The 26176-nt window shown below is 43.3% G+C and overlaps 1 protein-coding gene and 1 long non-coding RNA gene across 3 annotated transcripts; one reads left to right on the forward strand and one right to left on the reverse strand.

The window, feature by feature from the left end:
* Positions 1-3040: 3040 nt before the first annotated feature.
* LOC133555112 (uncharacterized) lies at positions 3041-20806 on the reverse strand. The gene is made up of 16 exons (XR_009807274.1): positions 19140-20806; positions 19014-19066; positions 18800-18909; positions 18339-18712; positions 14826-16476; positions 13874-14665; positions 12955-13724; positions 12734-12863; positions 12592-12656; positions 11582-12492; positions 11344-11512; positions 11017-11255; positions 10884-10936; positions 8538-8635; positions 6931-7128; positions 3041-3686 (listed from the first exon to the last, which is right to left on the reverse strand). It is a non-coding gene; the product is annotated as an uncharacterized LOC133555112 (long non-coding RNA).
* col2a1a (collagen, type II, alpha 1a) lies at positions 3536-25478 on the forward strand. Of its 2 annotated transcripts, XM_061904599.1 has the most exons (54): positions 3536-3873; positions 5425-5631; positions 6312-6328; positions 6404-6436; positions 6937-6969; positions 7095-7148; positions 7303-7395; positions 7615-7692; positions 8068-8112; positions 8234-8287; positions 8396-8449; positions 8587-8640; positions 10903-10956; positions 11068-11121; positions 11202-11246; positions 11328-11381; positions 11470-11514; positions 11605-11658; positions 11744-11842; positions 11943-11987; positions 12066-12164; positions 12250-12303; positions 12399-12506; positions 12596-12649; positions 12776-12874; positions 12947-13000; positions 13239-13337; positions 13443-13496; positions 13592-13645; positions 13718-13771; positions 13907-13960; positions 14599-14643; positions 14840-14938; positions 15079-15186; positions 15273-15326; positions 15413-15466; positions 15755-15808; positions 16425-16478; positions 16563-16670; positions 16764-16817; positions 18229-18282; positions 18362-18523; positions 18607-18714; positions 18813-18920; positions 19027-19080; positions 19182-19289; positions 19371-19424; positions 19537-19644; positions 19721-19774; positions 20290-20397; positions 20485-20773; positions 23431-23618; positions 23697-23939; positions 24022-25478. In XM_061904599.1, exons 1-54 carry the CDS (start codon positions 3780-3782, stop codon positions 24166-24168), a joined length of 4464 nt encoding a protein of 1487 aa, XP_061760583.1. In that variant the 5' UTR covers positions 3536-3779; the 3' UTR covers positions 24169-25478. The 2 variants fall into 2 exon arrangements, with proteins under 2 accessions (XP_061760583.1, XP_061760584.1); XM_061904600.1 differs by lacking the exon at positions 5425-5631 and having other exon boundaries at positions 3541-3873.
* Positions 25479-26176: the final 698 nt, after the last annotated feature.

Raw genomic sequence — 26176 nt, forward strand, 5'->3', positions numbered from 1 at the left:
CTAGTAAATGTGTCTAAAAACATCTGAATCGCTCACAATGCAATCGCCTTTTTATATTTTTTTTTTACTTTATTTATTTATTTTTTGCTAGTCCTTCGCTATCAATATCCTCAGCCACAAATCTTTCATCCTCACTCAAATTAATGGGGAAATTGTCGTTTTCTCGGTCCGAATAGCTCTTTTTGTTGGAGGCTCTCAGTATAAACAACGTGAGGAGCCCTCACACGGCTGACGTCATCGTCTGCAACTTCCGGTACAGGCAAGGCTTTTTTATTAGCGACCAAAAGTTGCGAACTTTATCGTCGATGTTCTCTACTAAATCCTTTCCGCAAAAATATGGCAATATCTCAAAATGATCAAGTATGACACATAGAATGGACCTGCCATCCCCGTTTAAATAAGAAAATCTCATTTCAGTAGGCCTTTAAGCCCTCCAGCAACACCCCTGGCGCAGTCCGCAGAAACCCAGACACCCTGTAGGCCTCTGGAGCCTCTGCATGTGCACCGGTACAGTGGCGCAAGATCAAAACCCCGCCCCGCCCCACCCACCACCACCACAGCACCATCACCACCCTCCGGCCTTCACCGCCATCTCTTCCCCTACCTCCAAACTATCCCCCTCCCTTCATTATCCACACCCTTCCTTACCCTCCAACCCCCATCCTCACCATGTAGCTATCCCACCGCCTTGCCATCTCGCAGCATTCCGCGGGCCGCCGTGCACACAGAGGCCTATTGTGCGTGCTGGGGGATGGCAGAAAGCAGCGTACAGTCGGAGCAGCGCAGAAAGAGGATGTGGAGAACTGAAATTATGTTGGATTAATATAATGTTTCATGTTGATGCATCGTTATACGTTTACTTTGATTCGTATTCAGCATCATTGCTGGTGCACTCTGAGTGAAAGGGATGCACCAGAAAATTCTCTACTAGATCTAAATCTACGTTTTTAACCTAAAGGAATAGCACTGGGTAGATATAGAGACTTATGGTTTTGTTCCAAATGATTGTTTATGGCTGTGAGACTTTCTGTATATCATAAAGAGCTTTGTTTTGCGTTTAACACATGACTTGAGTGGACAACATATATTCAGTGTGCAACTTCTGTTGTTTAAAGCACTGGTTCTCAAATGGGGGTGCGCGTACCCCTGGGGGTACTTGAAGGTATGCCAAGGGGTAAGTGAGATTTTGGAAAAAATATTCTAAAAATAGCAACAATTCAAAAATCCTTTATAAATATATTTATTGAATAATACTTCAACAAAATAAGAATGTAAGTTCATAAAATGCGAAAAAAAAATTGCAACAATGCAATATTCAGTGTTGACAGCTAGATTTTTTTTGTGGACATGTTCCATAAATATTGATTTTAAAGATTTCTTTTTTTAAAATACATTTTTAGAATTAATTCATGAATCCCAATGGATCTCTATTAGAATCCCCAAAGAGGGCACTTCAGGTTGATGATTACTTCTATGTGTTGATATCTTTATTTATAAGTGAATCACTCGTTTATTTTCAACAAGTTATTTTTTTATCTTTTTTTCCAAGTAGTTCAGGAAAGACCACTACAAATGAGCAATATTTTGCTTATTTTAATAAATCAGAAACTGATGACAGTGCTGTATTTTACTTCTTTATCTCCTTTTTTCAACCAAAAATGCTTTGCTCGGATTACGGGTTTACTTGAAGTAAAAAAATGTTCACCTGGGGTACATCACTGAAAAAAGGTCGAGAACCACTGGTTTGAAGGACAAATATTATTGATTAAACATTGTAAGAGTCATTGTTAGCTAAAAGGTTAAAAGATTGTAAAAGTGTCGACCCTTTCACACAATTACAAATATCACTGCAACCTGAAAACCAGAGTTTTCTGCGTAGAACTGTCTGACTGGACTTTAGATGGCAGGTCCAAGTCTTTCTTTGCTGCATGTGGAATGATGGCGCTTCGCCAAAGGGTTACGACCCTGGAATTACTGTGCCTCTGCGCATGACAAAGACCTGCTTTCAAGCTTCCTCACCTGGCCCGACCGAACAGAGAGCTTCACGATTACAATCACGTTTCATCACCTTGCAGCTTCATTGCAGACAGTAGTGACAAAAATATGCTGTTTTATGAGGAACGTGGCAATGGAAGAAATTCAATCGTCATATAGAAAGGGTGCACAATGATTAAAGTGAAGAATAAAATGGACCCTACATCTAAGTAAACCTCTCTTTAATTGAGTTCCGCTGAATGTTTGACTCTTCTTCACGACTTCCTGCTAATTGCCTTTGTTCAAACATAGCAATACTCAAGAAAGTTGGACGGATTTTGCCAACATATTACGACTGCACAACCCTATTGGTGAGTTGAGCACTTCAAGTTTGTCTAATACCCAAAGAAAAATCCCTAATCCGCAGACGAAACCATAACAAACAACCCTGCTGACCCAGTACTTGGTTCCCATAAGAGTTATCGGGCCAGTGGCTCCTTTACAGTTTGACTTTTCTTGTGGTCTGCAATGCAAGCTCGTTTGGTTTTGAGGATACTGTTTATCCACAAATGTTTTCAAGTACTGCCATGCCTGCAAAGACATGGTCATGTACTTTCCTGGTTGTTATAGTAAAGATTTTAGTAAGGCTGTATATTATGTCTAGAGAAAACACATCGTCATTAGTGTCCAGGTAGTAAAGCAGTATGGGATTTATAAATGCAGCCTGGCATTATTCTTAATTATGTTACATAAACATGTTTAGAGAAGGATTATGAAAGGTTATTAGTTGTTTTTCAGTTAATATATTCTTCTTCCTCCAAACACGACGAGTTGAGTTTATACCAAAATGGATACATGGATGATACAGTAGATGATTAGTAGTATGTCATGTGGTCAGATGAAACCAAAATAGAACTTTTTGGTATAAACTCAACTCGTCGTGTTTGGAGGAAGAAGAATACTGAGTTCCATCCCAAGAACACCACACCTACTGTGAAGCATGGGGGTGGAAACATAATGTTTTGGGGCTGTTTTTCTGCTAAGGGGACAGGACGACTGATCCGTGTTAAGGAAAGAATGAATGGGGCCATGTATCGTGAGATTTTGAGCCAAAACCTCCTTCCATCAGTGAGAGCTTTGAATGGTTGACCAAATACTTATTTTCAACCATAATTTACAAATAAATTATTTAAAATTCCTACAATGTGAATTCCTGGATTTTTCTTTCACATTCTGTCTCTCACAGTTGAAGTGTACCTATGATGAAAATTACAGACCTCAGTCATCATTCATTTTAAGTGGGAGAACTGGCTGACTAAATACTTTTTTGCCCCACTGTATATGAAGCCATCAGAAGGCCCACTGTCCACCCAAGAATCATTTTCAGTGTAATGAAAGTGAAGGTGCATCGCTCGGCCAGGCCAAACAGGTCAGGGAGGAAGGTGGGCTTGAGTAAAAAAAAAAAAAAAAAAAATCCCTGGGAGAGTAGATGGTGCAGGATTGAGGGGAGGGATGGAAGGTTCAGGTTTCAGCTTGACAGGAGGTCTGGGGGAAGGACTGGTATTTTGGAATATACGAAGATCCATACAAGGCACAGTGGACATAAAACCGCGGTGCTTGCCCTGACGCGGTGGGTGCAGAGTGCCAGCTGGGGCCCCGCGTTGGATTCCACTTAGTCTTTGGAGGGTTTGAGTGCATGGTGCCGCCGATCTCTGGGAACACACATTCAACACAGCACTGACTGAACGTCTCATCCATACCTTCACTTCTTCTCACCCGAGCTATTGCATGTCTAATATTTAGACATGTTCGGCTTTGTGGACTCAAGGACTGTTCTGCTACTTGTAGCATCCCAACTTGTATTACTGGCTGTGGTCAGATGTCAGGAAGAGGGCGACCGTAAGTACTTCAAGTTTCTTCTTCTCCACCCTTAACTTCTTTTCTTGCAGAAAAAAAAATGATGACCAATGTTCCTTCTGTACAAAGTTTTACCAGACAGAGGCAGTTGTGTTAATAACCGTAGGAAGATGTTGTTTTCTTTCTAAATATTACAGTGTTTCTCCATCTCTAGACTAAGTGAGGATATCAAGGCCCATCTGGGGACGGCGTGGTGAAGTTGGTAGAGTGGCTGTGCCAGTAATCTGAGAATTACTGGTTCAATCCCCAGCTTCTACCATCCTAGTCATGTCCGTTGTGTCCTTGGGCAAGACGCTTCACCCTTGCTCCTGATGGGTCCTGGTGAGCGCCTTGCATGGCAGCTCCCGCCATCAGTGTGTGAATGTGTGTGTGAATGTGGAAATACTGTCAAAGCGCTTTGGGCTTCTTATAAAGGGGTAGAAAAGCGCTATACAAGTAAAACCAATTTACAATCTGTGAGGCATGGCGGACCAGGTGAAAGTGCTCATTTGTATGTAACTGGCTCAAACTGCAAAGACCAAACTTTCTCATCTAAACACCAAAATCAGACCATTGCTTAACCACTTGGTTCAGAAAATTGGCTACTGTTTAATGTATGATTGGTTAGTAAACAAAACAGTTTTGGGTGCGAACCTAAAGTTCTGGCTGTCTGCACTGTTTACACTCTTGGATCGGTTCAGGGCTCACACTGTTGGCTTTGAGAATCTCAGACTAATGGCTATAAATGTGACTGTTAATTGCAGACTCAGTGGTCATTGTGTCGTGATGTGAAGTGACAGGGTCAGGCTGTGTGTGACCTCAGCCTAGCAGGCTCAAAGGGTAGCAGTAAGGCATTGGCAGGTATTAACTCTGCAGGGGACAGTAGGACAGGCTGCAAAACAGGGGGTCAACAGATGAAGGTCACTAAGTATAGAGTATTTATAGCAATTATTCTCCATTCTACCATCCTTTTTCAACTGCAACCAGGACAGTGAGCTGCGAAGCAAACCGAACTCATTACAGTATGTTGGGCCAGACAAACAAGCCTTTCTTAATTTTTGTTTGTACTGCTGCTTGACGCCGCAATGTGGTGCAGATGGAGACACCCCCTGTTTACCCAAGGCAGAGGCTTGTCAATTGAGCACAGTGTTCATTCATTCAAAGGTGCAGCGGAGCCCCAACTCTTTAAATATATTCAGTCAACAGTTTCAAATTCTTGGACGCAATTATTTTAGCTGAAGTTTGTGAGGTATGATTAACACTTTCCGGTCTTCAGTTCCTGATCCCCACTTTATTCACAATGTCTTTTTAAAATGTGTGCACCTTGCAAAGCTTTTATTTGTTACTGGAAACTGCCTTACAAACCACACGTCTCTCATCTTATCCTGACGCTGGTCCTCCCCCATCACTTCCCCCTTTTCCGAAACCACTTTTAAACAATATTTACACTTTTAAATTCCTCAACTTTTCCTAACTCTCTCCGCATCCATCTCACTGACCCTCTCCTCCCCCTCTCCTGTCCACCTGCCACACACCCCCTGCTGGTCACCACAGAGCGGCCAGGTGTCTGCACGCAGGACGGCCAGCTGTACAATGATAAGGATGTGTGGAAGCCAGAGCCGTGTCGAATATGTGTGTGTGACAGCGGAGCGGTTCTGTGTGATGAGATAATCTGCGAGGAGATGAGGGAGTGTGCCAAACCCATCGTCCCATCTGGAGAGTGCTGTCCCATGTGCCCCGCTGATGGCAGTGCCCCCATTGGTTGTAATTTATTTATTCCCTTACCCATAAATAAATTACTTGCTTTTAGTTATGTGCCTCTAACACCACTGCATGGGGAATGCTGCATGATCACAACTCAAATCCACTTTGATCCATGAGGTCCTTAAACAATCCTTTAAGGTTGATATTTCATTACACAACATCCTTCCCTTGACTAAACTGTCCGATACATGTGTGATCCCAACAATCTTTGTATGAATCATCACCAGACGTGCACCTTTATCTATGCCCATCAATTGATTGGACTTCAGCATGATGAGTTATAGTGTCAAAAGTTCTAATGAAGGCTTACAAGGGGGTGCCATCAGAAGGATCCTTCAACGCAATGACGCATTTTTATTCATCAAATTTTATATAATTAAAATGAGGAAAAGTCCACCATGAGGCTTTTTCTTTATATGAGAATAATCAATTTCTTTGTCGTTTTTTTTTCTTTACAATGATCACACGCTTGCTTCTGCTTCAGCCCCTTCCTCATTCCACTAACCTAGATTGGTTCTTGGCCTGTTAGTTTGGTAATTGGTAGCATCATGATATGCATTGTTTTTGTCTTTTCTCCCCTAAAAGTAAATCAAGTGAAATCCATACACTGTCTTGAAATGCTTTTTACATGTGTTTCTTTTTTCCCCCCTGATCTATCCATCCTCCGACCACATCAGAAACAGTTGGCGCTAGGGTGAGGCCTTGGGAAAATACTTATTTTGGTTAGAAAATGAAGTTTTTCTTACTATTGCTCTCTTTTATCAACCAGGGCCAGAAAGGTGAACCTGGAGATATCGCAGATGTGAGTAGATCTTTGAGGAGGCTGTTAGACTTGAAATACAATCCATAAAACATTGTTCACTAAATGACAACACAATAAGTACTGACTTTTGCATATATTCTAACTTATGGGAGATGAGTACTATTTAAACGCTCGCAGTGCACAATAAAGCCCTCAGTTAATCTTTCATTTAGTTTTTCCTTTAAAATAAATCCCCAAAAGAGGCAAGTGATCTATATGGATAATCTCCATTAGTGCGTTGTTACACTTTGTATTAAATGGGATGAATTCTGCATTCCTGAGACACAATGACCCCCATCAAATCTTCTTCCATCCTCTCAGCAACTTCATAGTCAACACCCATACACAGACATACATAAACAGGTGCACACAGCATAGTTTAAGCAGAAGTGAAGTCTTTAGCCAAACTTTTCAAGTCAAGTCAAATCATAGTTGTTATGAATATGTCCAAAGGTCATAATTATGCACAGAATTTTTTTTCCCCCCTTTCTCACCTGCAGGTTGTAGGACCAAGAGGACCAGCCGGCCCAATGGTAAGTATTATGTTCTTCTAGGATCCATTCAGGCTGCTAAAAGTTGTTTCTTGGTATAAAGTGGTGGGAGCAGGTGTTAGCCACACATGGAATGTCGCTGACTTGAGATATATTTGCTCTTGCAGGGGCCCCCAGGTGACCAGGGAACTCGTGGACCAGCTGGCGCAAAAGGTGACAAGGTATGAAAGCATAATTAAGATCCAGATTATTCTATAATTACATTGTAATTGCAAACATCCATGCACTAAAGATTATCAATCCATATAACGTTCCCTTCTCCTGACTTCAAATCCTTGCAGTTTGTGATTCAGTGTCCTACTATTTTTTCCCAAGGGAAATTCTGGACCTCGTGGAAGAGATGGCGAGCCCGGCATCCCCGGAAACCCCGGACCCCCTGGGCCACCTGGACCCGCAGGACTCGGAGGGGTAAGCGTATGGTTCATGTAGTACATTATAATACATCATAATACTACATTAATTTCCTTGATGCACAAGAAGCCAATAAACTAAATGTTTCAAAACAGACAGCTGACCTCCAAGGCGATGCCAATTTATGAAATGATCTTGCAGTGATTTTTACTGATAAATACAAACAAACCAAGGACAAGGACAAGGATAAACTGACTGTCACTCTCTGTTTTAAAGAACTTTGCTGCACAGATGGCTCAAGGTTTTGATGAGAAGGCCGGAGGTGCTCAGATGGGAGTGATGCAAGGACCGATGGTACGTACGGCTTCTGTGTGCACTGGTTTGGTACTTCGGAAATAATCAGTAGATAATGATTTTGTAAGACAGCTTTCAGGGTTGATGCAAGAAATGCTTTGTCAAACCATTGCAACGATGCCCTCCTGTGGCAAAGTTGTTTTACTCCTACACAGACTAGTGCAGTTCCAGTTTATTTTAATGATTCATTTACACTTGTAGTTAGTTTTGAAATGAACGAATCTGAATAATAATGAAAATGTTAAAAAAAAAATTAAAAAAGAATGGTGTAGTTATTGCTCTAGTAATCTGTCACAATTCATTTACAAAACCAGGGTTTTGTAGATTTTTTTTTTTTTTTTTAACTGTTAATTTGCAAATATGTTTCTCTTGCAGGGTCCAATGGGTCCCCGTGGGCCTCCTGGACCAAGTGGAGCCCCTGTAAGTGCATTCATCATAGCAGTAAATTCCATACATACAAGTACCCATTATAACTGCTTAGTTAAGGACAAACCATACAGTGTATAACAATGACTAATGTACTTTGTTATTGTATTTGTAGGGCCCACAGGGTTTCCAGGGCGGCCCTGGAGAGGCTGGAGAGGCCGGTCCATCTGTAAGTATTTCCTTAAAATATAACTACTGTATTTGCATTATTTTCAATAATCTTGTAAGAAAGTTGCTGCGATAGAATACTTGGTTACTATCGCTTGTTTAATAACAGGGAGCGATGGGACCCCGTGGGCCACCTGGGCCTTCTGGAAAACCAGGAAGTGATGTAAGAATCCTCATATATTCTATCTCTCTTTAATATCGTTCCGCCATAAAGTAGAAGCATAAGTAATAGTAAAGTGCAGTGCAGGTACCTGTTGCTGAATTTCAAGAAGAACCCATCAACTCCATGTTTTATTCCAGGGTGAGGCTGGCAAACCTGGAAAATCTGGAGAACGTGGACCCGCTGGACCTCAGGTTGGAGATAAAGACATAACTCACTGAATGGATGCAGAAAATGCTTGGTCAAATCCAGTGTTGTGTGTAAATAGAATATGGCCAACTCGGTTTCAGGCGATATCAATGATTGGTAGAAAAGGCACTCATGTAACTTTCAATCAATCAATCCATCACAGTTTATCTTTATAACCTTTAATCACAAATGCCTCATAAGGCCTTAACAAACCACGACAGCATCCTCTGCTCTGATCCCACAACCCACATCAGGGCAAGAAAAAACTCAACCCAATAGGAACAATGGAAAACCCTGGAAGCGACCGCTGACTTGCAGGGGATTCTCTTGTATGTAGACAATTTAGCAGTGCAGAGACGTCACCAACTGATACACAGACTCCTCTGTGCATCAGTCAGCGCATCACCGTGGCCATCTGATAACCACTCCACGCAGGAGAGGGGGGCACAGCAGAAAAGAGAGAGGGCAGATATTCTGGTCTAAAAAAGGGGTCTATTTAAAGGCAAAAGTATATAAATCAATCAATTAATCAAAGTCTCAAAGGGCTTCACAAGCCACAACGACATTGACGGATCAGCGCCCACATAAGGGCAAGGAAAAACTCACAACCCAGTGGTACGTCGATGAGAATAACTATGAGAAACCTTGGAGAGGACCACAAATGTGGGTAAACTGAATTGAATTTTGTTCACATAGAGTGTCACATAGAGTCTCATATAGAGTGTCAGACCCACTCGACCTTCGAGTGGGTCTGACACGCTATATAATATTGTGATAGTCCAGTCCATAAATGAGATTTAAGATGCTTCAACTGACGTAGTATCTCTAAATGTGACCGGTGAGGCATTGCACAGTACTGGAGCCCACTAATAAGCTGGTGGTCTTAGAACGTAGATTTCTGGCCAGGACATATGGTACAATACAATAAGCAAGATAAGATGGAGCTCGAAAGGGCGCATGACATGACTACTACAGACTTTGAGCTGATCCGATTGCGGTGCTTCCTCATTAGTCATTCGATGTATAAAAATGCCATATTGTGCAGCATAGGGCTGCTCTACCGGTGAGAATTGTGGAGAGCTTTTAAATCGCTTTAACCACAACCCGGACAGAAAACAAGTATGGGAAGTGAATGTCCGCAGACAACACTGGAGTGCCAACGATTACAGTCTCTTATGTCAGGTAAATGATTGTATTTTCTTCAAGAGAACACACATTATATAATACAAATATTACGGGAAAAATTAATACTTGTATGAGATGGTATGACAAAGACAGGTTATCTTTAAATCTCATTAAAACTAAAATAATGCAATTCGATAACAGTAGAAGAGAAAGTCAAATACATATACAAATAGACGGACAATTAGTGAGTAAAAAAAAACACATTTTGGGTGTAACAATAGATGAGAAAGTGAACTGAAAATCTCATTAAAAATGTACAAAACAAAGTGGCAAAAACAAGTCAATAATGATAAAATAATAATAAATAATCAATCCATATTGTCTAGTGCTCACCAGTTTAAGTATAGCTGAGTTATTATGCAGACATACGGGGAAATAACTGCAAAAGTACACTTATTTACTTACCATGTTACAAAAAAGAAAGATCGGATACAATATTACATGAGTGATACATACAGTGACTACCAATACATTGGAGGCAGCCTCCACAGTTGACATACTTCACACAAAAGTTCCAATTTTTCCATGATTGTTGGTTCAAAGCTAAAGAAGATTTTGTCAATATGAGGGTAATGAGTTATCATTTTGGTCATTCTGTGTATTTTTTACGTTCATTGTACCGTCGGGTGCGAGTTAGAGTGCCTGCTGGTCACGAAACACTGCAAGAATGTAGGAGCAGATTGCGTCAAATACGGCCGCAAAATTATATCTTGACGATATAAAAGCATGTTTTATGGTAAGTTTATGAGCTGGAGTATGTTTAGAACTATACAGAGATGTAATATTTTGCTTTATTTTAAAAAAAATATCGTCAAAACGACAGCAATCGCATGTATCTGGCGCACATCTCCTTGGTAGCAGTCATGGCGCCTGTTTAGTTGGCCGCTATTCTCTTTATACACGACCCTGGTTAAATCCTTGCAATGATGACCTCTTGTGGTCAAGTTGTTTTACTCTTACACAGACTAGTCCGGATACAGTATTACTTAATAATGATTTGGTCATTCACACAAACTCACTGACAGGATGAGAGGCAACTAAAGAGGAAGCAAACTTGAATTACTTTTCTCTTTGAATTTCAGGGAGCTCGAGGATTCCCCGGAACTCCTGGCCTTCCTGGAATCAAAGGACACAGAGTAAGTGATGTCCATCAGCCCTACAAATGAGAAGCAGAGCCAATATTTAGACATTCTGACACAATATGACACTGCTTGCTTGAGGCATCAGTCTTGTCGTCTTCTTCGTAGGGTCACCCTGGTCTGGATGGGGCTAAGGGAGAGACTGGCACTGCTGGTGCAAAGGTGAGAGCAGCGCTTTTCAAAATAGTATTACTGGATTCTCCTAATAGTTCAGGTTGATCTGAGGCTCTTTTCTTTCTCAGGGTGAGGCTGGTTCTTCTGGAGAGAATGGCGCCCCTGGACCCATGGTGAGTGTCCTACAAATAAAACTCATGTTGACAGAAGTGCAATGCAATGCAAAAGCAAACGATTATTGTCTGTTGTTACAGGGCCCACGTGGTCTACCTGGTGAGAGGGGACGTCCAGGTGCTGCTGGAGCAGCAGTGAGTTGTCCTTTTAGCTTGTTTACGCTTCCTGTCCTTTAGAAAGTGGACAACTCAATGGCCTGAGTGTCTTGTTCTTACTCCACAGGGTGCTCGTGGAAATGATGGATTGCCTGGACCTGCTGGGCCGCCTGTAAGTCACTTACCTATTATTACTTTAATGGATTCTACTCATTTTGCATTTGAAATACAGTACTGACCTACAGGTTGTCTTTTTCTTTAGGGACCTGTTGGTCCGGCTGGAGCCCCTGGTTTCCCCGGATCTCCAGGAGCCAAGGTATGTATTCACTAACCTTCATTATGTGACACATATATAGTTATGTCTCTATGGAGGTACAAATGTTGTTGTTGTGTCCTGGCAGGGAGAAGCTGGTCCAACTGGAGCTCGTGGAGCCGAAGGCCAACAGGGTCCCCGAGGAGAGGCTGGCACTCCAGGATCTCCCGGACCTGCTGGGGCTTCGGTTTGTCATTACCCACCACATTGATTTATGTAGCAGAAAGCTCTTTTTATGGTCCTTGAGTTCTTATTGTGACCCACTATCTTCTGTCTGTGTTTAACAGGGAAACCCCGGAACTGATGGTATCCCCGGAGCTAAAGGATCTGCTGTAAGACCACTCTTCTCATTTTGATATTTCCCTCTCAATTTCTCTTGGTTCTGACATTTGGTTTGTTGTTCTTTCAAGGGAGGTCCTGGTATTGCTGGCGCTCCTGGCTTCCCCGGCCCTCGGGGTCCTCCTGGACCACAAGGGGCAACAGGCCCTCTGGGACCCAAAGGACAGTCTGTGAGTTGCTTGAGAATCACCTGTATAGCTCTGGAGGTTGCTCACAAACACTCATTCCTTGCGGTTTTCTCATCTTCTGGTTTAGGGTGACCCTGGTCTTCCTGGATTTAAAGGTGAAGCTGGACCAAAGGGAGAGCTTGTAAGTGTTTCTTTTTACTTATTATGGACTAAAACTCCTATTAGAATTAGACTAAGGCAATGCTACTGTACACTGGCATAACCTGATCTTTCCAGGGCCCCGCTGGTCCCCTTGGTGCACCCGGTCCTGCTGGCGAAGAAGGAAAGAGAGGCGCTAGAGGAGAACCTGGTGCAGCAGGACCACTTGGACCTCCGGGAGAGAGAGTAAGGATGAGCTCTAAGTAACTTGCATGATGAATCAGTTGCAGTTACTTCATACTATGTCTGATGACAATTGTTTTGCTCATACTTAGGGCGCCCCTGGCAACCGTGGATTCCCTGGTCAAGATGGTCTTGCAGGTGCTAAGGTGGGTGCTGCACAGTTTTAATATTCAGAACTGCTTAGAGTGCTTCACAAAGCTACTTCAGCCTTGAGAAATCATGTTGCTAACAATGAGTGACGTCTGTCTCAACTTGGGTTTGGTGTTCTTCAGGGCGCCCCAGGTGACCGTGGTGTTCCTGGTGCTGCTGGGCCTAAGGGTGCGACAGGTGACCCCGGACGCACAGGAGAGTCAGGTCTTCCTGGAGCAAGAGTGAGTGAGAATGAAGTCAGCGTCAACCACTCACATCTTCAATGGTCTCACAAATTGCTTTCCCTTTCTCAGGGTCTTACAGGCCGTCCTGGAGATTCTGGTCCTCAAGGCAAAGTTGGACCTTCTGTGAGTACCAGTGGTTACTTCACTGCACAATGTAGAAATGTCGAACTTTGTCCATGAACTCTTTTGAAAAAAAGTGTTTCAGTCAATGCCACCCACTTTAGTGGTTAATGGTATTGATGTACCAGGCAGGACAGCACTTGATGTTTGATTTCGATTTCCTTACATTTACAGTTAGTTGATATATATATCTTGATCTGCACACACTGAGTTTTATTTTGTGTTTCTTGGATCACCACAGGGCGCCTCTGGTGAGGACGGTCGGCCCGGCCCACCTGGTCCTCAGGGAGCCCGTGGACAGCCAGGAGTGATGGGATTCCCCGGTCCAAAAGGAGCCAATGTACGTTTGTCAGAATTGCGCTAGACAAGTCTATACCGCAACGTTTAATTCGAATTGTGTTCACAAACGTAGAGTGTCTGTAGCTGATTGATTTCTATTAAACAGGGTGAGCCTGGAAAGGCTGGAGAAAAAGGTCTGTTGGGTCGCACTGGTCTGAGAGTAAGTACTACATGGAGTTTAAAACATCACATTGATTGCTTTATAAGATATCCTTATGAAATTAACTCATAAAAAAACCTAACTTTTGTGGACAGGGTCTGCCTGGAAAAGATGGAGAGACTGGATCTGCTGGCCCACCCGGCCCTGCTGTAAGTGCTTAATTCTACAAGTTAAAAAGAAATCTGCTTGTTTTTGGTTGACATTTTTATGTTGTATCTCAGGGACCTGCTGGAGAGAGAGGAGAGCAAGGTCAGCCTGGACCTTCTGGCTTCCAGGTTAGTCACATCTTCAAACCCCACAATCACATTTGAACACAAGCAATGCTTCAAAAAACTATCTCGTAAAGACGAGATTGAGATCTGGACAGCTAAACTCACCAGATAAAATGATGCAACGTTTTTGTTATACAGGGTCTTCCTGGACCAAGTGGTTCCCCAGGAGAGGCTGGAAAACCCGGAGATCAGGTGAGAAATTTGTCAGTGCAACATACCATAATTTCCTAGCTGTAAGTCACTACTTTGTTTCCCTACACTTTGAACCCCTGCGCTTCAAACAATGAGTCGGCTAATGTATGGATTTTTTTCCGGATTCACAAGCTTCACATGCCACAAATAAATTAGCATAGTCACGGTGGTGTGGATCTATGAAATTAACACGAAATTTCAGTCACGAATAAACAAAATGCCGAAGACAGTTGACTAGAGCCTGTGTAATTATTTAATGTTTCATTGTGTACACCTACTACGGCTTATAGACTAGTGCGGACAATATATGTATAAAGTAAAAATAGTCCAAAAATTAGGTAGATGTGGCTTACATTCAGGTACTCTTTATAGGCCGGAAATTATACGGTACATTTCCTTCACCTGTAGATGATGAGTGTGGATCACTTCATGTCAAGATGGGGTTTTAAACTTGCATTTTCCCAATGATAAACATCTTCATGTCCCTTTGCTGGCTTTCTATTGGACATTGATGGATAGTTTTTGATGCTAAAGCCAACTAAGACATCCGCACAGAGGTGGTACAAAACAGAACATCTCTTTGAGTATAAAATGATTGCGTAACCTTGAATGAACCTGTTTCCTGTCTCTCTCTGCAGGGTGTTCCTGGAGAGGGTGGAGCTCCTGGGGCTGTTGGACCTAGAGTGAGTTTTCCTGTTCTTTTATCTACCATTTCAAAGACAAAATACATGCATACGATTGATGTAGTGCTACCAAAATGTACTGTAATGATATTCAACACATACACTTGCACCGTTTTATGTACACAGTACAAAAATACATGTTTTCGCATTCATATCAAGTTTCCTCAATTAAGTCAGTGTACCTCTGTCCTGAAAGGGTGAACGTGGTTTCCCTGGCGAGAGGGGTGGTGCTGGTCCTCAGGGTCTTCAGGGACCACGTGGACTTCCTGGAACACCTGGAAGTGATGGACCCAAGGTAAGAGAGGAATTACAGAATTTCAGGGTCCTCTCACTCTTCATCTTCAAGTTATATAGCTCTTAACCAAAAGTAACAAATGACAGTAATGTTGAATGCTGTGCTAAAATAAACTGGCATGTGATGTACTCTTATGTTAGGGTGCCATTGGACCAGCTGGAAGTGCTGGATCACAGGGACCCCCCGGCCTTCAGGGTATGCCTGGAGAGAGAGGAGCTGGTGGCATCCCAGGACCCAAAGGAGACAGAGTAAATGTCTTCTTTAAAAACTTGTCATTTTCACCTTATTAAAATTGTTCATATGGTTGACTTGCTATTTTTAATTTTTCCAACAGGGCGACAATGGAGCAAAGGGACCTGAGGGAGCTCCTGGAAAAGACGGTTCTAGAGTGAGTCCAAAAGGGATTGTCTCTTGTGATGTGTTTTTTAAAATATATCAATCACAGATTATAATCATGCTTTTAATCTTCCTCAGGGTTTGACTGGTCCCATTGGTCCTCCTGGCCCAGCTGGACCCAATGGAGCCAAGGTAAAATTGATCCTGCAACTTCTGGTGTTTTAAAGCAATAAACCTGCACATGTAATATACCATCAAAGTAAGGGGTCCTCAATAGTCGGCCTGTCAAACATCACATACCTTACATATCGAAGCCATACAGTTGTACTGAAACATTGTGAGTGTCTAGATAGATCAATGGGAAATTACATTTTAATGATACTGGCCCCTACTGATCCTTGGTTACATGTAATCGAGGACCCCTAATTTAAAGTCTGTGTTATTAAATATAGTTAATTTGATTGTTTCTCTTCTATTCAGGGTGAGACTGGACCTTCTGGGCCTTCTGGTGCTCCTGGCGTCCGTGGTGCCCCTGTGAGTATATCCCCCTGTGCATCAGTGGCTACACTAGAAAAAAAAGATGGCAACGTTTTTGTAAACTTTCGAGTTTACAATGTTTTTGTAAACTTTCGATAGGACGTTTGGTTGGGTATCTTGAAAATTCTTTCAGTAAGACGATTATGGTTTTCTAAAAACAAAGAAAAAACAATTAGATTTGTTATGTGAATATACATGTAGTCAATATCTACATTACAAAAAAAAAACATGCTGTATGCATGGGACTGAGGGATTTACAAATGTTCATATAATCTAGTTTTTTTTAACCAATATTGTGCTGCAAGTTACTTTGCGTTCAATGTAATAAGTCAATTTAGCTTTTTTTTGTTCATTCTTCATACACTTTTTATGCACGGAGTATTAGATTGCGAGAGGTAGAATATGCTTAGTTGATGACTATAAAAACTCTAAATTGAACTCTCGCAACCGACCTGAAGCTTGTAATTGTAATTTGCATTACATCAAGTAAGTTAGTTGTAGATAGTTTGGAACACTGACATGATCGTTCTTGAGCGTTTATTTCATGCAAAAACCATTAGAAGACTAACAGAAAACAGCCTTTCCTGATTGAGACTTCTCTATTTGCCCACAGGGTGACCGTGGCGAGGGAGGTCCTCCTGGGCCTGCTGGCTTTGCTGGACCTCCTGTAAGTACATTTAAAGGACCTTTACTGTACTGACATGCTCTTCATCAAACATGCCATTGTTGATCCTTTTTCTGACACATCCAGGGAGCAGATGGTCAGCCTGGTGCCAAAGGAGAGCTTGGCGAGGGAGGACAGAAAGGAGAGGCTGGTGTTTCCGGACCTCAAGGACCATCCGGAGCACCCGGACCTGTGGTGGGTACTCTGCCTCAAACTTAAAGCCTTGAGTGCACAGGAAGTGTATTTGAATGTATGTGGTTTGAGTTTTAATATATTTTTCTTTTCTAGGGCCCAACTGGTGTTTCTGGACCTAAAGGTGCACGTGGTGCTCAGGGAGCTCCTGTAAGTTACACCAAGTAACAAAGTCTATAAACAGAATTATTACTTTCAAACTGCTAATGTTATTCATGCAGTTGAAAGCTGTAACTAAGGGTTTTAAGGATTGGTGTGACCCCTATTTGATTCAATCAAATAGTGGTCAACAAAAGCATCTTGAAGATTCTAGCAGGAACTCTCGTTCAACCCTTTTTCGATTACGCTTACATGCCCGGTACCCCAGCACCTCCAAAACCCTCAAATCTAGAATCCAAACATCCCAGAACAAGCTAGTCAGGTTACTTTAAGACCTCCACCCCAGATCACACCTCACTCCAACCCACTTCTCTAAAGTGGGCTGGCTCAGGGTGGAGGACAGAGTAAAACAACTTGCACTGAGCCTAGTCTATAAAATCCGCTGCACCTCCCTGATACCGAAATACATGTCAAACTACTTCTCTAACGTGAATGACCGCCATAACCAAACCACCAGGCTGAGCACCACAAACCACGTTAAACCCAGATTCCGAACTAACAAAGGTCTTAACTCATTCTCTTTCTATGCCACGTCAATGTGGACTGCACTCCCAACAGGTGTAAAAGTGAGTGCATCTCTATATTCCTTCAAACCCGCTCAAAAACAACACCTCCAGGCAACTTCAACCCTTTACTAATACCATTCACATCCCATCTCCCCGGATTGTAAATAACCAAATATAAATAATCAAACGTATTCACAACGTACTTGTTCTTATGCTATCTGAACTCACTATGTTCTCTGCTGGCTGTACATATCTTACTAAGTCAGACCTACACTGTTAAAATGTCCATTTCTCTGATGATGCAATTGTTGATGACTGGAGTGCTGATATCAACCAAATCCTCCTCATCCCACCCCCCAGATTGTAAATAATGTAAATAATTCAATGTATATACTCTGATGATTAACCTGTCTGATGACTGTATTATGCTGATAGTATATATTTGTACCATGAATTGATTTACGAGGACCCCGACTTAAACAAGTTGAAAAACTTATTTGGGTGTTACCATTTAGTGGTCAATTGTACGGAATACGAACTGAACTGTGCAATCTACTAATAAAAGTCTCAATCAATCAATCAATCAATAAATCAAAGATATCTAGCATGATAGTTGAAATATGTATTCAATAATGTAGTCACTCGCACACATCCCTACAGTATATTAAATTGGTTAAAGTATTTTAAAATATGGACAATTGCTTTCTGACAATTAAATTCCAAACATCAAATGTATCATGAATGAATAAACCAGACAGAAATTTGCATCTCACATGGTTTGTGTATAATAAAAAAAATTAAGACAGTATTTCGCTGGCACAAAGTTGCAGATTGAACAATTATTAATTATAGTTTATGAACATTTGGTAATATTTAACACTGTCTGTGCTTAACAGGGGGCGACTGGTTTCCCTGGTGCTGCTGGTAGAGTTGGATCTCCTGGTCCTAATGTAAGTATTTTACAAAAAGCCAATAATGAAATCATTCTAAAACTTTTTAGACTCACCAATCATGTTATTTCTATCACAGGGCAACCCTGGCGCTGTTGGACCTGCTGGTCCTTCTGGAAAAGACGGACCAAAGGGTGCCCGTGGTGACGCTGGACCCCAAGGAAGACATGGAGATGCTGGTCTTCGAGGACCCGCTGGCGCACAAGGAGAGAAGGGAGAGCCCGGAGAAGATGGACCCCCTGTGAGTTTTCCTCACAGACTTAATTATGTTTCCAATTGCTATGAAGAGAGCGGGGCAAGATCCTATCCTTTCTGTCTCTGTAGGGTGCCGACGGACCTTCAGGTCCTCAGGGTCTGGCTGGGTCTCGTGGTATTGTTGGTTTGCCTGGACAGCGTGGTGAGAGAGGCTTCCCTGGCCTTCCTGGACCTTCTGTAAGTCCAACATCATTAAGGAGTGTAAATTCTGGTGAAATGGTCTCAAAGAAACTAACAAAAAAGGACTTATGAAAAAATATACTTCTTGTTTTTAGGGTGAGCCTGGTAAACAAGGAGGACCTGGCTCTTCTGGTGACCGTGGACCTCCTGGACCTGTAGGACCCCCTGGACTTACTGGACCTTCTGGAGAGACTGGAAGAGAGGTGTGAACTATGAGGACTTAAGATAAACCAACTACATTCACTATTACATTTACATTAATAATTACTACAGTAGAGTGAGTTATTTAATTGTACTTCTGTGTTTCAGGGTACCCCTGGATCAGATGGACCACCTGGTAGGGATGGATCTGTTGGAATCAAGGTAAGAGAAAATGGTCCAGGTCACCCTAAGAATAGTATCTAGTTCTATGGTGAAATAACCTGTTGGCAGCCAATAAATCGGCTCTTTGTGATCTTCTATAGGGAGAGCGAGGAAACGCTGGTCCTAATGGTGCCCCTGGTGCTCCTGGTGGTCCCGGTGCCCCTGGACCTGTTGGACCTCTTGGCAAGCAGGGAGACAGAGGAGAGACTGTAAGTAACACAACAAGCCAATTGAACATTTACTGTACATAATGAGTATACACTGTAAGAAAATAACTCTTTTCACTTCAGGGTGCACAAGGACCTTCAGGACCACCTGGACTTGCTGGTGCACGAGGAATGGCTGTGAGTAACATCTACATAAAATTAAAACTTTTAATTGGCTTCAGATTGTAAGATTATAGTTGGGTGCTAGTGGAAGTTATACATTCTAAGATTTTTTTTTTCTTTACCCTAGGGTCCCCAAGGACCACGTGGAGATAAGGGAGAGAGTGGTGAGACTGGTGAGAGAGGACAGAAGGGTCACAGAGGATTCACCGGTTTGCAGGGTCTTCCTGGACCTCCCGTAAGGAATTCATGGCCTTGACTTCTGCGTCTTTAATCTTCTTTGTTCTTCAATGTGTTATGATCTTGTCCAACAGGGTCCCGCTGGAGATTCCGGATCTGCTGGACCTGCAGGACCAAGCGGAGCTAAGGTATGCGTAAAAGAAAATAAATGGGTCTCACAAACTTCCCATACAAAAGCGTTGACTATGACGATATTGAGGGTTTTAATGGGGGTCAGAAGTCAGCCTCTGTGCAATTCTCCAATCTCCAATTGGTGAAGACGGGCACAGCAAAGTGCGAGGGCTTTAATTACCTACCAGTGAGATAAGATGGGCAGTGCAGGCATTAAGTAATTATTCAGTGTGCGGAAAAGAGGCTGACAGATAAGATAGGAATTCCTGCTTAGATCCAAAATGGGCTGTAATATCTCCTGTAGATTAGTTTAGCACAGGAGTTATGATAAGAGAAATGAAATAAAATGTCACTATACAAATTATATTCATGCATAATAAGGCAAAGGCCTGAAGGTGATTGACGCAATACAGGGGAACTGCAAGCACATTTGATAGGCTTCATCAGAAAATGATGAAAGTTTTAAACTTTAAAGTTCATCACAAGAAATTGCCCCCTTTTTCTTGTGGTTTAACACACACTGATGCTTTAGGGACCACATGGACCTACAGGACCTGCTGGCAAAGATGGATCTAATGGACAGCCTGGCCCCATTGGACCACCCGGACCTCGTGGACGCTCTGGAGAATCTGGCCCAGCTGTATGTAGCATCGTCATTGTCCATATACTCTACACTTTGTTTAGTATTTCTTCAGTTAAACATTTTCCAATTTCTTATCTTCTTTAGGGTCCCCCTGGAAATGCTGGGCCCCCTGGCCCTCCTGGCCCTCCAGGCCCTGGCATAGACATGTCCGCCTTCGCTGGTCTCGGACAGACTGAGAAGTCTCCCGATCCTCTGAGGTACATGAGGGCTGATGAGGCTTCCAGCTCCCACAGACAGCATGATGTTGAGGTTGATTCCACGCTCAAGTCGCTCAACAACCAGATTGAGAACCTGCGCAGCCCCGATGGCTCCCAGAAGAATCCAACTCGCTCCTGCAGAGATCTCAAACTGAGCCACCCTGACTGGAAGAGCGGTAAGGGGAGTAAATATGTGATAAAAGCGTTACAGTATTGTGTATAGTATTTTTGAAACGTCAATCCATCCATCCATCTACTTCCGTTTAACCAAAGTTGGGTCATGGAGGCAGCATCCTAAGCAGAGAAGCCCAGACTTCCCTCTCTCCAGCTACCTCATCCAGCTCTTTCCGGGAGATCCTGAGGCGTTCCCAGGCCAAATGGGAGAATTAGTGTCTCCACCGTGTCCTGGGTCTTTCTTGTGGTCTTTTACTAGTCAGACACGCTCTAAAAACCTCCCCAAACAGGCGTTCAGGGGGCATTCTGACCAGATGCCCTAACCCCCTCATCTGGCACCTCTCGATGTGTAGAGGTAGCAGTTTACTCTGAACTCCTCCCGGATGACAGAGCTTCTCAACCTCTCTCTAACGGAGAGCCCCGCAACCTAACAAAGAAAACTCATTTCGGCCGCTGATACCCATGATCTTGTCCTTTCGGCCATAACCCAAAGCTCATCCATAGGTGAGGATAGGGACGAAGATCGATCGGTAAATTGAGAGCCTTACATTTTACCTTTTGATTTAGCTCCTTCTCCACCACGACGGACCAATACAGGGTCTGCGTAACTGCAGACGCTGCACGGATCCGCATATTGATCTCATGATCCACTCTTCCCTCACTCGTGAACAAGACCCCGAGGTACTTGAACGCCTCCACTTGGGGCAAGATCCCCTCCCCAACCCGGAGATGGCACTCCACTCTTTTTTCCGGGCGAGAATCATGGACTTTGACTTGGAAGTGCTGATTTTCATCCCAGTCGCTTTAGACTTAGCTGCGAACTGATCCGGTGAGAGCTGAAGATCCTGGTCAGATTAAGCCAGCAGGACCACATAATCCGCAAAAAGTAGAGAGCTAATCCTGCAGCCACCCTCAATGCCCTGGCTATGCCTACAAATTCTAAAGATTCTGTCCATAAAAGATGTAAACAGAATCTGTGACAAAGGGCAGCCCTGGCGGAATATAACCCTTGCTAGAATTACTGCCGGCGATGCGGACTAACCTCTGACACTGATCATACAGAGAGCGGACCACCACAATCAGGCAGTCCGATACCTCAGATTACTCTGAGCACTCTCCACAGGACTTCCCGAGGGACACGGCCAAATGCCTTCTTAAAGTCCACAAAACACATGTAGACAGGTTGGGCAAACTCCCATACACCCTCAAGGATCCTGCCGAGAACATTGATTTGGTCCACAGTTCCACGACCAGGACGAAAACTACACTGCTCCTCCTAAACCCAAGGTTTGACTATTCGACGTAGGCTCCTCTCCAGTACACCTGATTATACCTTACCGGGCGGGGAAGGCTGAGGAATGTGATCCCACGATAATTGGAACACAATCCGGTTCCCCTTTTAAAATAGAGGAACCACCACCCTAGTCTGCTGATCCAGAGGCACCGCACCCAATGTCCATGCAATGCTGCAGTGTATTGTCAACCAGGACAGCCCCACCGCATCCAGATGCTTAAGGAACTCTGGGCAGATCTCATCCACCCCCGGGGCCCTGCCACCGAGGCGCTTGTCAACTACCTCGGCAACCTCATCCCCAGAAATAGGAGAGCCCATCGCGGAGTCCCCAGGCACTGCTTCCTCATCGGAAGACATGTAGGTGGGATTAAGGAGGGCTTCGAAGTATTCCTTCCACCGATTCACATCCCCAGGCGACGTCAGCAGCATACTGTCTCCACTATACACAACGTTGACAGTGCACTGCTTCCTCCTCCTGAGGTGGCAGATGGTGGTCTAGAATCGCTACGAAGTCATCCACAATTGCTTCTACGAATTCCTCTCATGTCCGAGTTTTTGCCTCTGCAACCACCAAAATCACTATCCGCTTGGCCTGTCCGTACCTGCCCGCTGCCTCCAGAAACCCCTGAGCCAAAAGGACCCGATAGGACTCCTTCTTCAGTTTAACAGCATCCCTCACCCTTGATGCCCACCAGCGGGTTCTGGGATTATCGCCACAACAGGCACCGACCACCTTGCGGCCACAGCTCCGATCGCCTGCCTCAGCAATAGAGGCACGGAACATGATCCACTCGGACTCAATATCCAGCACCTCCCTCAAACGGTTTGTAGGTGGGAATTGAAATTCTTTCTGATGGGAGACTCTTCCAGACGTACCCAGAAGACCCTCACTATAGGTTTGGGCCTGCCAGGTCTGTCTGGCATCCTCCCCTACCACCCAAGTGTTCAAAACATGAGAAAATATTACTGAACATAAAAATTATATATATAAAATAAATATTATTGTTTCTAATCATATCTTGTTGCCAATATGGTCTCACCAAGTGTCTTTAAAACAGTAATCTAGCATATTTTGCTAGATTTGCAGGGATTTTACTACTTTGTTTATCAAAATATTCATGAAAATGATTATTTGTAGACTGCAGAATTCTGCAAAATATATTCCAATAAACACCCAGCTATAATAAGGTGGAGTTCCACATGGCTCAGTTCTTGGCTCCTTAGAGGTGAGATAAGTGGAACAAAGAATTGTGTTAACAGAAAGAGAGCTCCCCTAGAAGGGTAGCACCCTCAGACAAACTCAAGTCACAGATTTCCAAAATAAAATTCAGGCTTTCAACCCCCCGCTTTTGTCTGTCTTTTAAGGTGACTACTGGGTTGATCCCAACATTGGAAGCACAGCTGATGCCATTAAGGTATTCTGCAACATGGAGACTGGAGAGACCTGCGTCTACCCGAGCATCGCCAAAGTACCCAAGAAGTCCTGGTGGACCAGTAAGAGCAAGGATAGGAAACACATCTGGTTTGGCGAGACCATGAATGGAGGATTCCATGTGAGTCTACTCTATTAGATAACAATGATGAAGACCTTTCTTAAAGGTTGCTAACAATCTCTAAAATTGTCTCTACAGTTCAGCTACGCTCAGGATGGCCCTGCTGCAAATGCCGCCAGTGTCCAGCTGACCTTCTTGAGGCTTCTGTCCAACGAGGCATCCCAGAACCTCACTTACCACTGCAAGAACAGCATCGCTTACATGGACCAGGCCACCGGCAACTTGAAGAAGGCTTTGCTCCTGCAGGGCTCCAATGATGTGGAGATCCGTGCAGAGGGCAACAGTCGCTTCACATATGGCGTAATGGAGGACGGCTGCAAGGTAAGCAAAATGCCAGAAAACAATTTCAATGACCTCTCCATAAATGAGTTGGCTGAATTGTTCCTTGACTTTCTACCAACAGAAACACACAGGCCGATGGGGCAAGACTGTCTTTGAGTACAAAACACAGAAAACCTCCCGTCTGCCCATCGTGGACATTGCTCCTATGGACATCGGAGGAGCGGATCAGGAGTTTGGCTTGGATGTAGGCCCGGTCTGCTTTTTGTAAAGTGGAATATCACAGTGACCCCCCAGAATAACAGGAATGAAATAAACTCAACCATGAAACACTACACACACTTCTACAATAAAGAAGACTGGAAATGATAAAAAGAAAATTGATCTCACAGCGAAGTGCTCTCCAAGTTGGATGATGGCACTGAAGGGCATCTGCAATAAGTGTACATCTCTGTCAACCCGCCTCCTGAGATCCAGTCATGTTTCCCATGGCCCACTGCTGACTGGAATGAGTCCAGAAAAAGAGAGGGACCAAGTTGTGGAGAACTGAAACATGACTTGATGTCACTTATTTATTGTATCACCTGAATGGGCAGAGATGAGGTAGGACTGGAGGGGTTCACCTTGTAAGTACAACAAGCCCCTTCCCACTAAACAGCAGCCGCACAACCTCTGTTCCAGTCCTACTCCACCTCCTTCCCCGCTTCCCTCCCATCACACTAATATGGCATTTTCAATCTGTGCAGACCAATAAAATATTCTCAAACTCTAGGTACTCCACGCCTGTCCATCATGAGCAGGAGCAAAACCGTTACTATGTATTATAAAGCCTTGGTTCTATTGTTGTAAAGGTCTGTTTATACTGTAAGCAACCAGGTGGTTTTTATATGTATTTCCACATAATGTGTGTACATGTGTTGATATGCACACCAACACTTTTTGGAAGTGCGGTTACATTTGGGGTGTATGTCTCCAAGTCTTGTACCCCTTCACTGCCCATCAGAGGAGGGAAATTTACTCTCATCCCCAAAAAAATGCTTTGAAAAAATCCCAAGCAACCCTGCCTTTTATTGTAGTCATCCAATGGTTTGAAGCTACCTCACGCTGAAAAACATAGGGACAATGTACAGATGACCGCAAATATTTTATGACCAGGCAGATCCAATATGGTCATCTATGCTTTGGGTTGCTCTCTCTTCAGAAGGTGCTATGAGTTCTGTGATTTAGTCTCTACCAAAAAACCATCCCTCACCCCCACCCTTAATTCCCACTAGCCTCACACCACACACTCACACTCCACCCTGAAGGAGGCGAGCCGTCGAGTTAAGACAGGTGAAGACCGGGGCTACTTCAAGACCATCACTGAAGTCCACACCAAAGCTGAACCAAGTGGCCCAATAACAACCAGGGTGGGGCGTCTCTGTGTGTGTGAGGGTGTGTAAATTTTTTAAATTAATTTTATTATGATCCGTTTTGTTTTTGTTACACATCTTATTGATGTAAATTGGAAATAAAAGGAAAACAGAATGAAGAAGTGTATTTTTGTTTGACTTTTCAATAAAAAAAAATCACAGGCGTGGACATGTTTTCTCCTTTTTTCCATAACAAAAAACAAATATTTAGGTGGGTGCTTTAACAATTTTTGTGCAATACTTTTATTAGATACGGTCAATCGTTCCATTAAGCATTTGTAAGACTGTGTGAAGAATTGAGACTGTGGCTCACTAGTGTGTTTTCATACAGGTACATTTCCCTAGTTTCAAGGTGCGGCTGGGGATCAGTGGCAAGTTTTGAACTAACAGCTCATTGGTTGACAGCATCCTTAATGGTAAATGGATAATACTTGTATTGCGCTTTTCTACCTTCAAGGCACTCAAAGCGCTTTGACACTATTTTCACATTCACCCATTCACACACTGATGGTGTGAGCTGCCATGCAAGGCCCTAACCATGACCCATCAGGAGCAAGGGTGAAGTGTCTTGCCCAAGGACACAACTGATGTGGCTAGGATGGCAAAAGCTGAGATCGAATCTGGAACCCTCAAGTTGCTGGCACGGCCAGTCTAACATCCGAGCCCCCGCCCCAAGCTTAGGGTTTTCAAGAATATCTTATATCAGTGCAGCTCCTTCCTGCTTTGTACTTCTCTCTTTCCAGTGGCCTGATTTTTCTCCTGGCACTAGAGTAATAAACAAACGCTTGACTTACCTTTTCACTGCAGTGTGTTGTTTTTGTTAACTAAAATGTATTATAATGTATTATTACTTACCAGTAAAAATAG

The sequence above is a fragment of the Nerophis ophidion genome, linkage group LG06 (assembly GCF_033978795.1).
Source record: "Nerophis ophidion isolate RoL-2023_Sa linkage group LG06, RoL_Noph_v1.0, whole genome shotgun sequence".
In the NCBI taxonomy this organism is placed as follows: Eukaryota; Metazoa; Chordata; class Actinopteri; order Syngnathiformes; family Syngnathidae; genus Nerophis; species Nerophis ophidion.

What these genes read in the sequence shown, in the direction of transcription:
- col2a1a (XM_061904599.1), top strand. Translation starts at nt 3,780, where the DNA reads ATGTTCGGCTTTGTGGACTCAAGGACTGTTCTGCTACTTGTAGCATCC. An exon ending in CCGGAGCTAAAGGATCTGCT is followed by an intron (nt 11,988 to 12,065) that starts GTAAGACCACTC and finishes TGTTCTTTCAAG; the next exon opens with GGAGGTCCTGGTATTGCTGG. An exon ending in AAGGCAAAGTTGGACCTTCT is followed by an intron (nt 13,001 to 13,238) that starts GTGAGTACCAGT and finishes GGATCACCACAG; the next exon opens with GGCGCCTCTGGTGAGGACGG.